We start from the raw sequence: 13,109 nt of genomic DNA, 5'->3' as shown, positions 1-13,109 counted from the left end.
TAAAAATAGGGAATTATGACTACGTCTTATTGGGTACAGTCAGCCCCCACCAAGTTTACTGTATGTAAATTTGGTCTCCTTATTGAAGGAAGGATATATTTGTAGTGGCAGCATTTAAGAGAAGATTCACTAGGATTATTGCTGGGGTGAAGGGATTGTCTTACGAGGAAAGACAGGAAGGTTGAGGCTATTCTCACTAGAGTTTAGAAGAATGAGAGATGATTCTGTTGAGGGGGATTGACAGGGTGGTGCAGAAGCAATATTTCCATTCATGGGTAACAAAGGATGTGGTTTTGTCATTCATCCATTTTGCAAAGAAATTTCTTTGGAGTAACTGTCAGAACGAGTTCCCCTAGTCCTCACCTGCCACCCCTTGAGACTTTGCATCCAACACATCATTCTCTGCAACCTTCGCCATCTCCAAAGGGATCCTACCACCAAACATATCTTCATTCTCTGCCTCTGCTTTCCACAGGAATTGCTCCCTCCATGATTCCCTTGTCCATTTGTCTCTCCCACTAATCTCCCTCCTGGCACTAATCCCTGCAAGCAGCCAAAGTGCAACACCTGCCAATTCACTTCTTCCATTCAGGGCCCCAAGCAGCAAATCTGGTAGGATAGCCAATTATGTCCGGTGCCCTCAATGTGCCCTCCCCTAAATTAGTGAGACCCATCATAAGTTGGGGAACTGCTTTGTCAAGCACCTTTGCACCAGCCAAAATCAAAACTTTCTGGTGACCAAACATTTTCATTCTGATTCGCATTCCCGTTCCAACACGTTGGTCCATGGCCTCCTCTTATACCACAGTGAGGCCACCCTCAGGGCAGAGGAGTAACACATATTTCATCCGATAGCCTCCAACCTGATAGTATGAATATTGATTCCTCCTTCCAGTAAAAAAAAAGTTTCTCTCCCCTCCCTTCTTCTATTCCCAACTCCGGCCTCTTACCTCTTCTCACCTGCCTGTCGCATTTCCGTGGGTCCCTTTTTCCAATGGCCCACTCTTGGGTCCTCTTTTCCTTTCTCCTATGGCCCACCCTCCTCTCCTATCAGTTTCCTTCCTCCCCAGTCCTTTATCTTTCCTACCCACCCGGCTACACCTATCACCTTCTAGCTAGCTTCCTTCCTCTCCCCCCACCTTTTTATTCTGGCATCTTCCCTTTCTTTCTAGTCCTGAAGAAGAGTCCTGGCCCGAAACATTGACTGTTAGTTCATTTCCATTGATGCTGCCTGACCTTCTCAGTTCCTCCAGCATTGTGTGTGTGTGTGTTGCTTTGGATTAACAGGATCCGCAGAACTTCTCGTGTTTATGATTACACAGGGACAGAACCTTTGTTGGGATTCAACATGTTAGTCATGTGTAGACAATGTACAGCTAAAAGCAAATCTGTGCTACTTTGTGCAACAAATTTAAAAAATTATTTTAAGGCCAGTGTGAAGTACTTTTTTGTATTCTCACACATATTTTGTGGTGGCAGTTCAGGATGTCTATTGCATTGTGGCCAGGCCATTGGAGACATCCAACCACTCTACTTCTGACAGGAGAACTGGCACTAATGAAGATCAGGCATGATTGCAGTTTTAAGCTACAGGCGGCTTGAGATGCAGTATTTCTCCTCTCTCTCATGTTTAAGAGAATCATGGGGTGTGCTGTTGAGAGGACTAACACCATTCATAACTTCTGCCTTCCCTTCATGTTGAGATATTTCTGCAGTTGGTGTGCCCTGTCACGGAAACAGGCCTTTTGGCCCATCTCATCTCTGCCTCCCAAGTTGCATATTTAAGCTAGCCCTATTTGTTTATGTTTGACCTACATATATCCCTCCAGTGTAGGGATTCCCAATCTGAGATCCAAGGGCCCCTCAGTCAATGGTAATGCTCCATGGCATAAAAAAGGCTGGGGACCTCAGCTCTAGTGATACTAGGACTTCTAGCCATTTTTCAAAAATTTCTTCCATCCCAGAATTTGGATTGGAGTTACGTCTAGAACATCACAGACAATGCATTTAACCTTGGGGGAAAGAATTGGTCTAAAAGTGCAGCATTTGATTCCCATGGACTAGGTATCACTCCTCAATAGGAACGAAGCTCAGACTAGCAAAATATTGGAGCAAAAAGAGATGTGCCAATCTGCAGCAGTTATGTCAGATGTTGAGTAAAGCAATATACCAAAAATAAAATTAACCAGCACGAGTGCCTTTGGGAAGAATTGCTATCAAGTTACAGTGATCCACCATGTCCTTTGTCATGAAATGATGGATAGCTCATAAAAATCATTTCATGTTAGATTGTCTAAAATGCTTTACCTGCAAATTGTTTGGCTCCATTTTACAGACCATTCACTGCCTCTCCTCCATGTCTTTCCTGAGACAATTCCAAGTGGGCAAGATAGATTATATCCAGTTCAGTCAGCAAGCATCACTTTCTGTGTAACTGTTGATTGAGGAGTTATGTGAAAGGAATGGTAATCTTTGAAGCACAAGTGATTGTCTCACTCCCAACAGTAAATCATTTCTTTCTTTTCTCCATCAAAATGAAAAGAAACAATTTTCAATATGATTTTTTTCTAATCAAATGGAGAATAATTGTTGGCAACGATTTATTGCTGAGGATAATGTTACACTACACATAGCTGAATTGTTTGCACTTCCAAGGCTCATAATTTACTGCATTTCAAATGGGATGTAATGACTATAAGGAGTATATTTTATTTGCTGTAGTCCTTTTTCTAATTAAAGCTAAGTACATTTATAAAATTGTCCTCCTAGATTTACATTCAAAGTCATACGTCTACAGTTTTAGATAATAGGACATCATGAACCAGATATAAACTTCCACCATTTTGATCCTTGCAGTGCTATAGAGAGCCTGAGCCCTTGAGTAGACATTCTCAGTAAATAGGGGACTTCAGGTTCTTTTGAGGTCATCTATACAAAGTAAGTTCCTTGAACCAATAGCATACAGGGAAGTTGGATCTATGTCAAGTCCACTAACCAGAGACAGTTGAAAGGCATAAGTTTAAAAGAAACTGATAGAAGCAGGAGCTGATAGAAGCAGGAGTTTCAATTCTACATTAAAGCCATTGTCCAGCTCACATTCTGATTGTAAATTAGACTTTTTCCAATTGACCTCCACCACTATAATCCCCTTTATGTTCTTTATACTTCAACCATCGCCCTTCTAAAATTTTCTTGACCAGGCCAAGGTTCAGTGCCCTTTTCCTCATCATTTAACCGAGGTCTGGAGCAACACATGCCAGAAACATGCATTGATTAATTATTTGTCTGAGATGGTTGTGTTATAGTTAGATCAGCATCATTTATTAGGTTCAGGAAAGTAGCAGGGCACTGTAAGAGGTCTGGATGCCAGTTGGTATTATGACTTGGTTCAGGGTTGATGGCTGGCACTATTTCCAAACAAGGTCAAAGTGCGACCATGGGTTGTAGTCACTGGTTGAGGTTCTGGACAGAGCCTAAAGTTTGCAGACTTTTTTCCCACATGCAAAAGGGAAGTTTCTTCATCAGTTTACCTGGAGACCATGCATGGTGTGGTAAATACAAGTGCTGTGGAGCTTGAAGCTAAAGACTCAAGAAAAGAACTTGAATTCCCAGGTGCAGGTGTCAGGGCCACCTCTGATACTGTGCCAGGTACTCAGGACTCATCCAACACTGAAATTGGGTCCAGAACATTTTCCACATTTCCACGTCATTTGTTTATTAGATCTGTACCATTTCTCAGATTATTTCCTTTGCCTCATTCCCTTGTAATCTATTCTCTCACACATGCCCATAACTCAACCCAATTCTCCTGCCCTTCACTTAGCTACATGATTTCCATACACCAATTCACACACCAGTGCATCTTTGAGGCAGTGTGCAAACACCTGCAGAGACCGCACCAAAGATCTGCATTGAATCTGAATTGGTGGAGCTGAGAGGTACCGGCACTAACTGATGGAATTCATTGTGCCAATGAGATTCATTTAGTTAGGACCCACCCACTGTTGGGCATGTTGGTTACTGGACTAATTGTGCTTTTGAAGAGCTTTTCTGAAGGACTGTAAAATTCTGTGAATTATTACCCTTGCCAGGACACCCTCTAAACATTTAAATGTTAATGAGTAATAGGGTGCCACAATAGTGTAGCAGTTGGTGCAGTGCTATTACAGATTGGGGTGTCAGAGTTCAATTTTATAAGGAGTGTGTATGTCCTTCCCACGACCATGTAGGTTTTCTCCGAGTGCTCCAGTTTCCTCCCACAGTATGGAGATAGATAGGTTAATAAGTTAGTTGTTCGTTGTAATTGTCCTGTGATTAAGCTGGTGTTAAACAGGTAGGTTAGTGGGCAATAGGGCTTGTTCTTTCAGAAAGACCTGTTCTGCGCTGTATCTCTGAATGAATAAATAAATAAATGAGCAATACTTCTTTTCATTTGGACAGGTACATGGACAGGAAATGTTTAGAGGGGTATCAGCTCAGCTAAGTGCAGGAAAATAGAATAGCTTAGATGGGAATGCTGGTCAGCATGGGCCAAGGGGCATGTTGCCATGCTGTATGACCCTATGATGCCAAGGGACAGGACACATAACATGAACTCGGGGGATTTTCAGACAAAGAGGAAACCCTGCTAGTTCAGGTGGATTGGGAAATACCTGCCTTCAGTGATTGAGGTGTGAACAGTGGCATTTCAATGTAAAACTTAACTTTTATGTATGTTTTGAGTTGCCTGATCAGGATTTAAACACACCAGCAAGACTTGGAGGCCAAGATGCACCTACTCCAACAGGCAGAATGCCAATTCTCCTGCACATCTCTTCATTTGTGTGTACCTTCTGCTGAGGAGGAAAAAAAAGTGGAAAAATACATAATTCTACAATGGTTTGACCATTTCATTTATAAATCCTTATGACTTATTTAACAAAACATACTTATTATATTTTGAAAGATAAAAACTTAAAGAAACAAAGGAAAGATACCAAGACATTTTACTGGAAAATAGATTCATACAGCACAGTAACAGTCCTTTGGCCCTTCGTATTTGTGCCATCAAACACTGATCAGTATTAATCCCATTTTATTCTGTTCACCTCCCTGCATGTTCTATCACTTTCCTACAGACTCTCTGTCATATCATCTCCAATTACCCTATCACACCTTTGAGAAATCAGAGCACCGGGAGGAAACCCATATTGTCCGGGAAAACATGCAAACTCCACACAGACAGAAGTTACAATGGATCACAAGCTGCTGAGGCTGTCAATCAACAGCTCTGCATCGAATTAGGGCAGCACAGTAACAGAGCTAGTAATGAAACTTGTCAAGTTTATGACTGATTTTGCAAGGTTCATGCAGACAATTGCTTATCAAGGAACCCTGCTATTAGGAAGCAAATTAGAAAATTATAATAAGCAGTCAGTTGGAACTTCCGAAGCATATAATAGAGCTATGAAATAGGTGATCAAGGAAGACTATAGAAACAGACATAATGAATAATTTCCAAAAACAGTTCATGGAGCATTCAAACAAGGCTTAAGGCTTGAATGTGAAGACGGTTAATTGGGGTTGACTTATCAAAATTATCCTGGCTTCTGATCATTTGTACAATCACATGGTCTGTCAAGTTTCCTTCTTTTAAAGTTTAAAGTAAAATTTACTATTTGCGGTATAAACTCAATCCCCTGGGGAAAATTGTATGAAATAATTTGCTAATCTACTCACAATTAAGAGAATTAACCTGAAAGATGACCTAATCTGAGTGATGACACAGAGATGTTACCTTACAGAAGTTGAGAATGAACTACAGTATATAATCATAATCAATATATACACCATAGATTCTGCAGATACTGGACTCACAAAATACTGGAGGAACTCAGCAGGTCAGGCATCATCTGTGGAAGGAAATAAACAGACAGTATTTATTTAGAGAATTTATTTTATTTATTGAGATACAGCACAGAATAGGCCCTTCTGGTCCTTTGAGCCGCGCTATCAAGCAATCCCCCGATTTATTGCTAGTCTCATCATGGGACAATTTACCATGACAAACTAACCTACCAACCGGTACATCTTTGGACTGTGGGAGGAAACTGGAGCACCCGGAGGAAACCCACGAGGTCAGGGGGAGAACATGCAAACTCCTTACAGACAGGAATTGAACCTGGGTCGCTGGTACTGTGAAGTGTTGTGCTGCCATGCCGTCCCAATTTTGGGCCCTATGAAGGGGCTCAGCCCAAAGTGTTTACTGTTTATTTACCTCCATAGATGCTGCCTGACCTGCTGAGTTTTTCCAGTTTTTTGTGTGTATATTACATAATGAATATTATATCAGAAGGTCAGAAGCTTTGCTTGATGGCATCTGTTTTAAGAACTGTATTCAAGGAATAAAGAAAGGCTGAGAAAGTCATGGGAATATTGTTGCAGTCCAGTTACGATGAGTCCATATATGATCCACAAGCAAAGGAATGCTTGTGAAAGACAGAAAAAAGCAATTTAACACAAAGGAAACAGCGGCATTAAATGGTATATGGAATTTCGACTGTGCATCACAGTATAAACAGGACAAAGTGTACGTGCTCTCAGCCCTCAATGATGGAAAGCATTAATATTTCCAAAAAAGACAGGCTGTTTTCTCTCTTCATTAGACGAAGCAGCAGTGCTCACTGCTGCTTCCCTCAACTTGCGGGTTACGTTGATTGTCAGCTCATTAACTAACACCGCAGTGCTTGGCTGAATGGGCAGGAGCCAGGATATTGCCATTGACATAACCACCATGTTGGCTACAGATGGTACAGCATATGGTGAAGTTCTGTAATTGTCCCTCCACAGACGTGGAGCCTGTGGAGACAATTGCTTCGCAGCAGTGCTGGTTAGGTGCTTCAGGAGCTGTATAATGGGAAATATAATCAATGTGGTTCATATGCCCGTGGATATGCCTTGGAAACATCAAAAGCAGCATAGCAAGTCAGTTGTGTCATGCACTGCTTTCTGAGATGGAACAACACAAAATCATGCTGCTGCTCTGATATTCTTCCCCTCCGCCTCATGACTGCGGCAGGTTTTCTCTTTCAAAAAGTGCAATGAACTACACCTTAACTATTATCTGAGATAATTTTTCTTAAACAAAAAAAAAACACCTTAACCTGTTTAGTTCTATGGTAGCCACATTATACTGCATTGTGAGAGCAGACAAAACACTATAGCTTACCAGGGGATCTGCTGTTTGTGTTTCATACTGCTTCTGTGAATGTGGTACCTGGAAGAGCACTTTCTCTCATACCTGCTCTGTGTAGGGACAGGAGCAAGCCACTGAGTCTCTCCTACTGTTCAGTGTAAACATGGCTAGTGTGAAACCAAACTCTCGGTACCCATTTTTGCCCTATAACTTGGTAACAAGAGTTATTGTTGCGATCTACATATGACGAAGTCTATATATGATCCACTTTTATGTGACAAGTAAAGGAATACTTTCAGAGACATAGCAAAAGCAGCTTAACACATAGGAACCAATGGCAATAAATGGTATGTAGAATTTTCATTATGCCCACAGTATTCACTGGATAGTGTATATCATGAGATGTACAGGTATATATTCACTAGAAAATCCTAGACAATTATCTTGGGCTTTGTCTGATATTGCAAATTATGTGTCTCCTATGGATGTGAACCACTACCCTGTGGGATGTTGGATTTTGTGATTGAACCTTGATATGTATCTTCTGTCTTGGAAAATACTTAGCTCGTTAATTGTTAGTAACACATATTCATCATTCAGTGGAGTGATCATGGAATAAATTTTGTCAAATCTGAACTCACTTCCTGTGTTTCCACGCAGTTTCATTGGCCACTCACTGGGCAACATCATCATCCGCTCCGTGCTGACACGACCAAGATTTCGGTGTTACCTCAACAAGCTGCATACGTTCCTATCGCTGTCTGGGCCACATCTGGGAACATTATATAATAACAGCACACTGGTTAGCACAGGTATGTTGGGGGATAAAGTAATGCTGGGCTTGTAAAAATAATGGAAATACAGTGGGTGTTTTGGTTATGAGTGAGACTCAGTAGATATTTTGAAAGATCTGAATTGACTTATTAAATAAATTATGAGTAGTGATTCTGATGCAGCTAGTAAGAAACACTTTAAACTTTCCACATACATGTTAAACACACCTTGCTCTACTGTCTATCAATGTGCTAAATTACTGATAAACAAACTTACTTTTCATTCTGCAATAAATTGTGCATTGAAGGCTAATTCCATAATCTTCCCTGACCACTTACTTAGATTAAAACAAACTATGGATATCCTTAATATCAGTTTAATAACACCTCCCAAACCAAACCCAATATATATGTTAATATACTCATCTTCATCTCACTTTTGTCACCGATGAGACCAGTGCCCAATAGTTTGTCATCTTTTCCCATCTCCACCTTCACCAAATATGTTCCATGTTCTTTCACCAATTAAAAAATATTTGAGCTTTCTATTTTCCCTAGCAATAGTAGAGGAGGACCTCAGAATTTTCCATGGCATGCTCCAACTGTGTCCTGTCCTTGGCTATTTACTTAGTCTTGAGCATAACCCCCTGAAGCCTCTCTGCATCCTCCTCAAAGCCCACACTGCCACCTAGCCATGTATCACCATGTGTTCCTTCCCCCAGAGTACATTCAGTGGTACAGTTCTGAACACCAGCAGAGCTCTCTCCAGTGCTCTGGACTTCATCCAGCACCTTAATTAGCATTATTCAAACCAGTTACCTAGCTTTTATTTCATTTTATATTTTTTGCACAAATTAAGCACAATGTTCCTTAAATTGTAACACTCAAAATACTTAATTAGCTTTACTTGGGACTTTGATCATGAGATTATTAACATGCTATATAAATGAACTGACTTTCAATGTAACCATTCTTAACTGTCAAATAAGATATGATGAGGAACAGTGATGGACATCATTGAGTGCCATTGATCATTTTAAATAACAATCTGATGCCTTCTTTTATAATCCCATACACTGCTCTAGTAGATTTGGAGCCCTCATAACCAAGGTACCAGCTAGGGGGCATCATCATCAAGGAGGAGAGAAGTCATAGACATAGATTTTTCTGTTATTATCTACGTGCAGTTAGCTAAATATTTTTGGCAAGCAAAATCCAAATTGCAGCCGCAACAGCTTGTCCCTCACTGAAGTGTTAAGAATCTACTTTCAGCAAATTCAATAAATAGAAACACCTTTTTTCAAAATCCTCTTTCTTCTTCTGCCTGAAAATAGAGGTATTTCTTGCCATTTTGTTGGAAACAAATGCTTGCTAATGAAAAGCGTTGGAAGCAAGGTTAGAGAGTGCTGAGTATACACCAATCATTTAGCCATGATTGGAGACATTTGTACCAATAGTTTAGTACTAAAAAAATATAATCTATAAAATCCATTCAGAGGCTGATCAGATCTGAACAATCCTTTACCAAATCTCAGTTTATTCACGGCAATCTAACTGTCTATTTGCTGCAAGCACATGATCCTGGCATCTCTGAAATTTACAATTTAATATTTCTCAGAATGCTCAGGTTAAACTGCATCATATCTCTGTATAGGTGTCATGGTATCTCTGCTTTCACTGTCAAGTTTTGGGGGTGCTGAGGGATTCTGCTTTTCACCAATCAGGTGGTCTACATAAAATAGTAACGCTAGCAAAAATAAGGGAAATATTTTGGGAGATTATTTGATTTATGTGTTCAAACATCAGATAATTCATTAGGTCCACAACCGACACTGCAGAAGTAAGGTACCTGAGGCATGGTGCCTGAAAGTGGTTGCTAGCATGATCTAACATTCCCAGAATGGATTTTATATGCAATTTGTGTATGAAACCAGGTGCAAATGAGTCAAATTTCTTGGCAAAGGTCTCCCTCTGTCACTTTTAATTTTAGTCACTGTCTGTCTCTTTCACTATGAGTGTATTTTTTCTCTCACATTTTTGCTGTTTCTCCTGTAATGAATTTGGCTGCCTCACTCAACGCTGATGTTATGATTCCCGGGAAACACCTGCAGACAATTCTGCACTAATTGCCAAACTCATTCAGAGTGCCTCTGGTGTGAGGGAAATGGGAATGGTGCTCTGAAGCAGCAAGGGTTAAAATCACTTTCCCATGAGTCTGAGCAAGGCAGGCAAAGGAGGCACTGTTAAAACAAATTTCTAATCCTGGTGGTAAAGAACTGATTCTAATTATAATAGAATCCTCATTACCCGCCATAATGGTAGAATGCTCAGCAAATTGTCAAAACTACACTGCTGATTACAAAACTGGGTAAGTCAATCTTGAGCACCATGGCTTTGAGAGAAAGACTGTACATTAAACATCAGGCTAGATATGATATTAACAGCAGTTTTCCTTTCTCTATGTCTGAAAATCTGGACAGGTTATCCAATCTAGGATCACACTGGCCTCAGTGAAGTATAAAAAGCATTTCAGTTGAGAGATGAGTGCTTTATTTAAAATCCCATTTACTTGTGGCCCTTCTCCCCTATTTGTGCTATGTAACTAATTCCCGATTGCTTGTCCCATGATTTTCAATCAGTTCTTGGCTATCTTTCTCATGAGCTTACTGGCCATTGTACTAGAAAAGAACAGGTTTTTCCTATGGATATATTAGCTGCCTTTCAGCTGCCATTCCTTTATTTCATCTTAGGCTGACCCCTGGGGTTAAGGATGACTTACTTCCAATCTGTTGGTGACTGCTGAGCTCATGGGGTGGTGTAGGAGATGGCTGAAGGGGCAGAAAGATTGTCTAGCCTGAGATGTGATGTGTCCCTCCACTGCTTATACAGTGCTCCTGTGTGTTCCCAATGCATGGTCTTGAGGTTCAAATTAGCAGGTGTTATAGATTGCTGACTTGAGGGACCAAATATGCTGTTACTATTCTATGATTCAATAATCCACCCTTGCAACTCTTCTAAACCTGTCTTACATTGAAAAATAAATGTTATTTGTCTGGTTCTGCTACTGTTCTAACCTGCACATTTTTAAAGTTTAATTTTTGCTCAGCTATACTCAGAGTTATACAACAGTGAAACAGACCCTTCGGCCCAACTCTCCATGCCGACCAAGGTGCCCCACCCTGAGCTAATCCCACTTATCTGCATTTGTCCCATCTCCATGAAAACCTCTCCTATCCATATACTTGTCCAAATGTCTTGTAAACTTTGAACCTGAATCTATAACCTGCTCTGATAGCTGGTTCCATACACCCACCACCCATTTTTCATTGCTGTTCCTGGGAGTTCTCCTTCAAAGCGGCAAACTGTAGCTATATCAGACTTCTTCTGAAATGCATTGAACACATGCCAGATAGAACCTAATCATTCATTAACACTGGTTTAGAAATGCAAATTTGCATTTACTGCCCCACTGAAAGAATGCTGTATGGTAAGACAGCAACCACTCTGGTTTGGCATCCACCTCAGTTGTATCTGAGCCTAGAACCAATGGGTATATTGTTTGTCTATTGCCTTGCAAATGAAGCTATGGTGAGCTTAGCACTGCAGTTGGTTCTGTGGTGGAGGTGGGGGGTGAGAGGTGAGGTTGTCAGTTGAGCTAGAAGATGGACAATGAGAAGGAGGGAAGAGCCTTGGAGAATGTCGACAGTGCGTAGGGATGAGGGCCAAAGGATGGGATAGCTGCAGGTCAGGACTTTGTGCTATCAAATTGCTTAGGGATTGTTAACTGAGAAAGGTAAGGATTTGGACCCAAGTTCAGCAGATGACCGTGGGAAGGGTTGGCTGATGGCTCAATGTAGAATGAGAGAGTGGAATCCAACGAGGACAAGTAATCACAAAGTAAATGGGATTCTACCTAGACTGGGCTCTTGGCTCTGAACTTGGTTCTGTTCAAAGCGGCCATTTTTAGTAAGGGCTGCAGCAGCACAATAGACTCATGATTGTTTAGGGAGTGTCCAGAAGTGGTCACTCTTCATAACTGCCTTCCCTGACTCACTTTCGAAAGAATCACAACACAAGAACTGACCGGAAGATTGCATCAGGCATGCAGGGATGGTATGCAAATGCATACAAAAGCCATAAGACAATAAGATATAGAAGCAGAAGTAGGCCATTCGATCCATCAAGTCTACTCCACCATTCAATCATGGGCTGATCCAATTCTTCCAGTCATCCCCACACCACTGCCTTCTCCCCTTACCCTTTGATGCCCTGGCTAATCAAGAACCTATCTATCTCTGCCTTAAACCACCCAATGACTTGCCCTCCACAGCCGTTCGTGGCAACAAATTCCACAGATTTACCACCCTCTTACTAAAGTAATTTCTCTGCATCTCTGTTCTAAATGGACATCCTTCAATCTTGAAGTCATGCCCTCTTGTCCTAGACTCCCCTACCATGGGAAATAACTTGGCTATATTTAATCAGTTCAGGCCTTTTAACATTCGGAATGTTTCTAGCAGATCCCCCCCCATTCTCCTGAACTCCAGGGAATACAGCCCAAGGGCTACCAGACATTCCTTATACGATAACCCTTTCATTCCTGGGATCTTCTCTGAACCCTCTCCAATGTCAGTATATCCTTTCTAAAATAAGGAGCCCAAAGTTCACATAATACTCCAAGTGTGGACTCACGAGTGCCTTATAGAGTCTCAACATCACATCCCTGCTCTTATATTCTATACCTCTAGAAATGAATGCCAACATTGCATTTGCCTTCTTCACCACCGACTCAACCTGGAAGTTAATCTTTGGGGTATCCTGCACAAGGACTCCAAGTCCCTTTGCATCTCTGCATTCTGAATTCTCTCCCCATCTAAATAACAGTTTTCCCGTTTATTTCTTCCACCAATGTGCATAACCATACACTTTCCAACATTGTATTTCATTTGCCACTTCTTTGCCCATTCTCCTAAACTATCTAAGCCCCTCAAGTGTGTGATTCAACCCAGGGATAAAGAACTCTCAGATGAGCATTATATGTGCAAATTTGTTGCTGATCCAGTCTTTGTTTTTTAGCTCTTTAATCGTGATTGTTAAGCCTGACAGGAAAACTGCTTGAGCTTCAGTACTTATAGTTGCCAATTATATCTCTTCTACCACCC

At 41.0% G+C, this 13,109-nt stretch overlaps 1 protein-coding gene across 2 annotated transcripts in view; it reads left to right on the top strand.

Annotated features, from left to right (window-relative positions):
- The window catches only part of fam135b (family with sequence similarity 135 member B), a 386,005-nt gene that overhangs the window by 353,390 nt on the left and 19,506 nt on the right, over positions 1-13,109 (top strand). For both annotated transcript variants that reach the window (XM_063058308.1, XM_063058318.1), the window contains one exon: positions 7,835-7,986. In XM_063058308.1, the coding sequence (XP_062914378.1) occupies positions 7,835-7,986 (152 nt within the window). The remainder of the gene's footprint in view (positions 1-7,834; positions 7,987-13,109) is intronic.

This window comes from Mobula hypostoma, chromosome 1 (genome assembly GCF_963921235.1).
Source record: "Mobula hypostoma chromosome 1, sMobHyp1.1, whole genome shotgun sequence".
Classification (NCBI taxonomy): domain Eukaryota; kingdom Metazoa; phylum Chordata; class Chondrichthyes; order Myliobatiformes; family Myliobatidae; genus Mobula; species Mobula hypostoma.
This window is presented reverse-complemented; position numbering and strand designations above follow the sequence as displayed.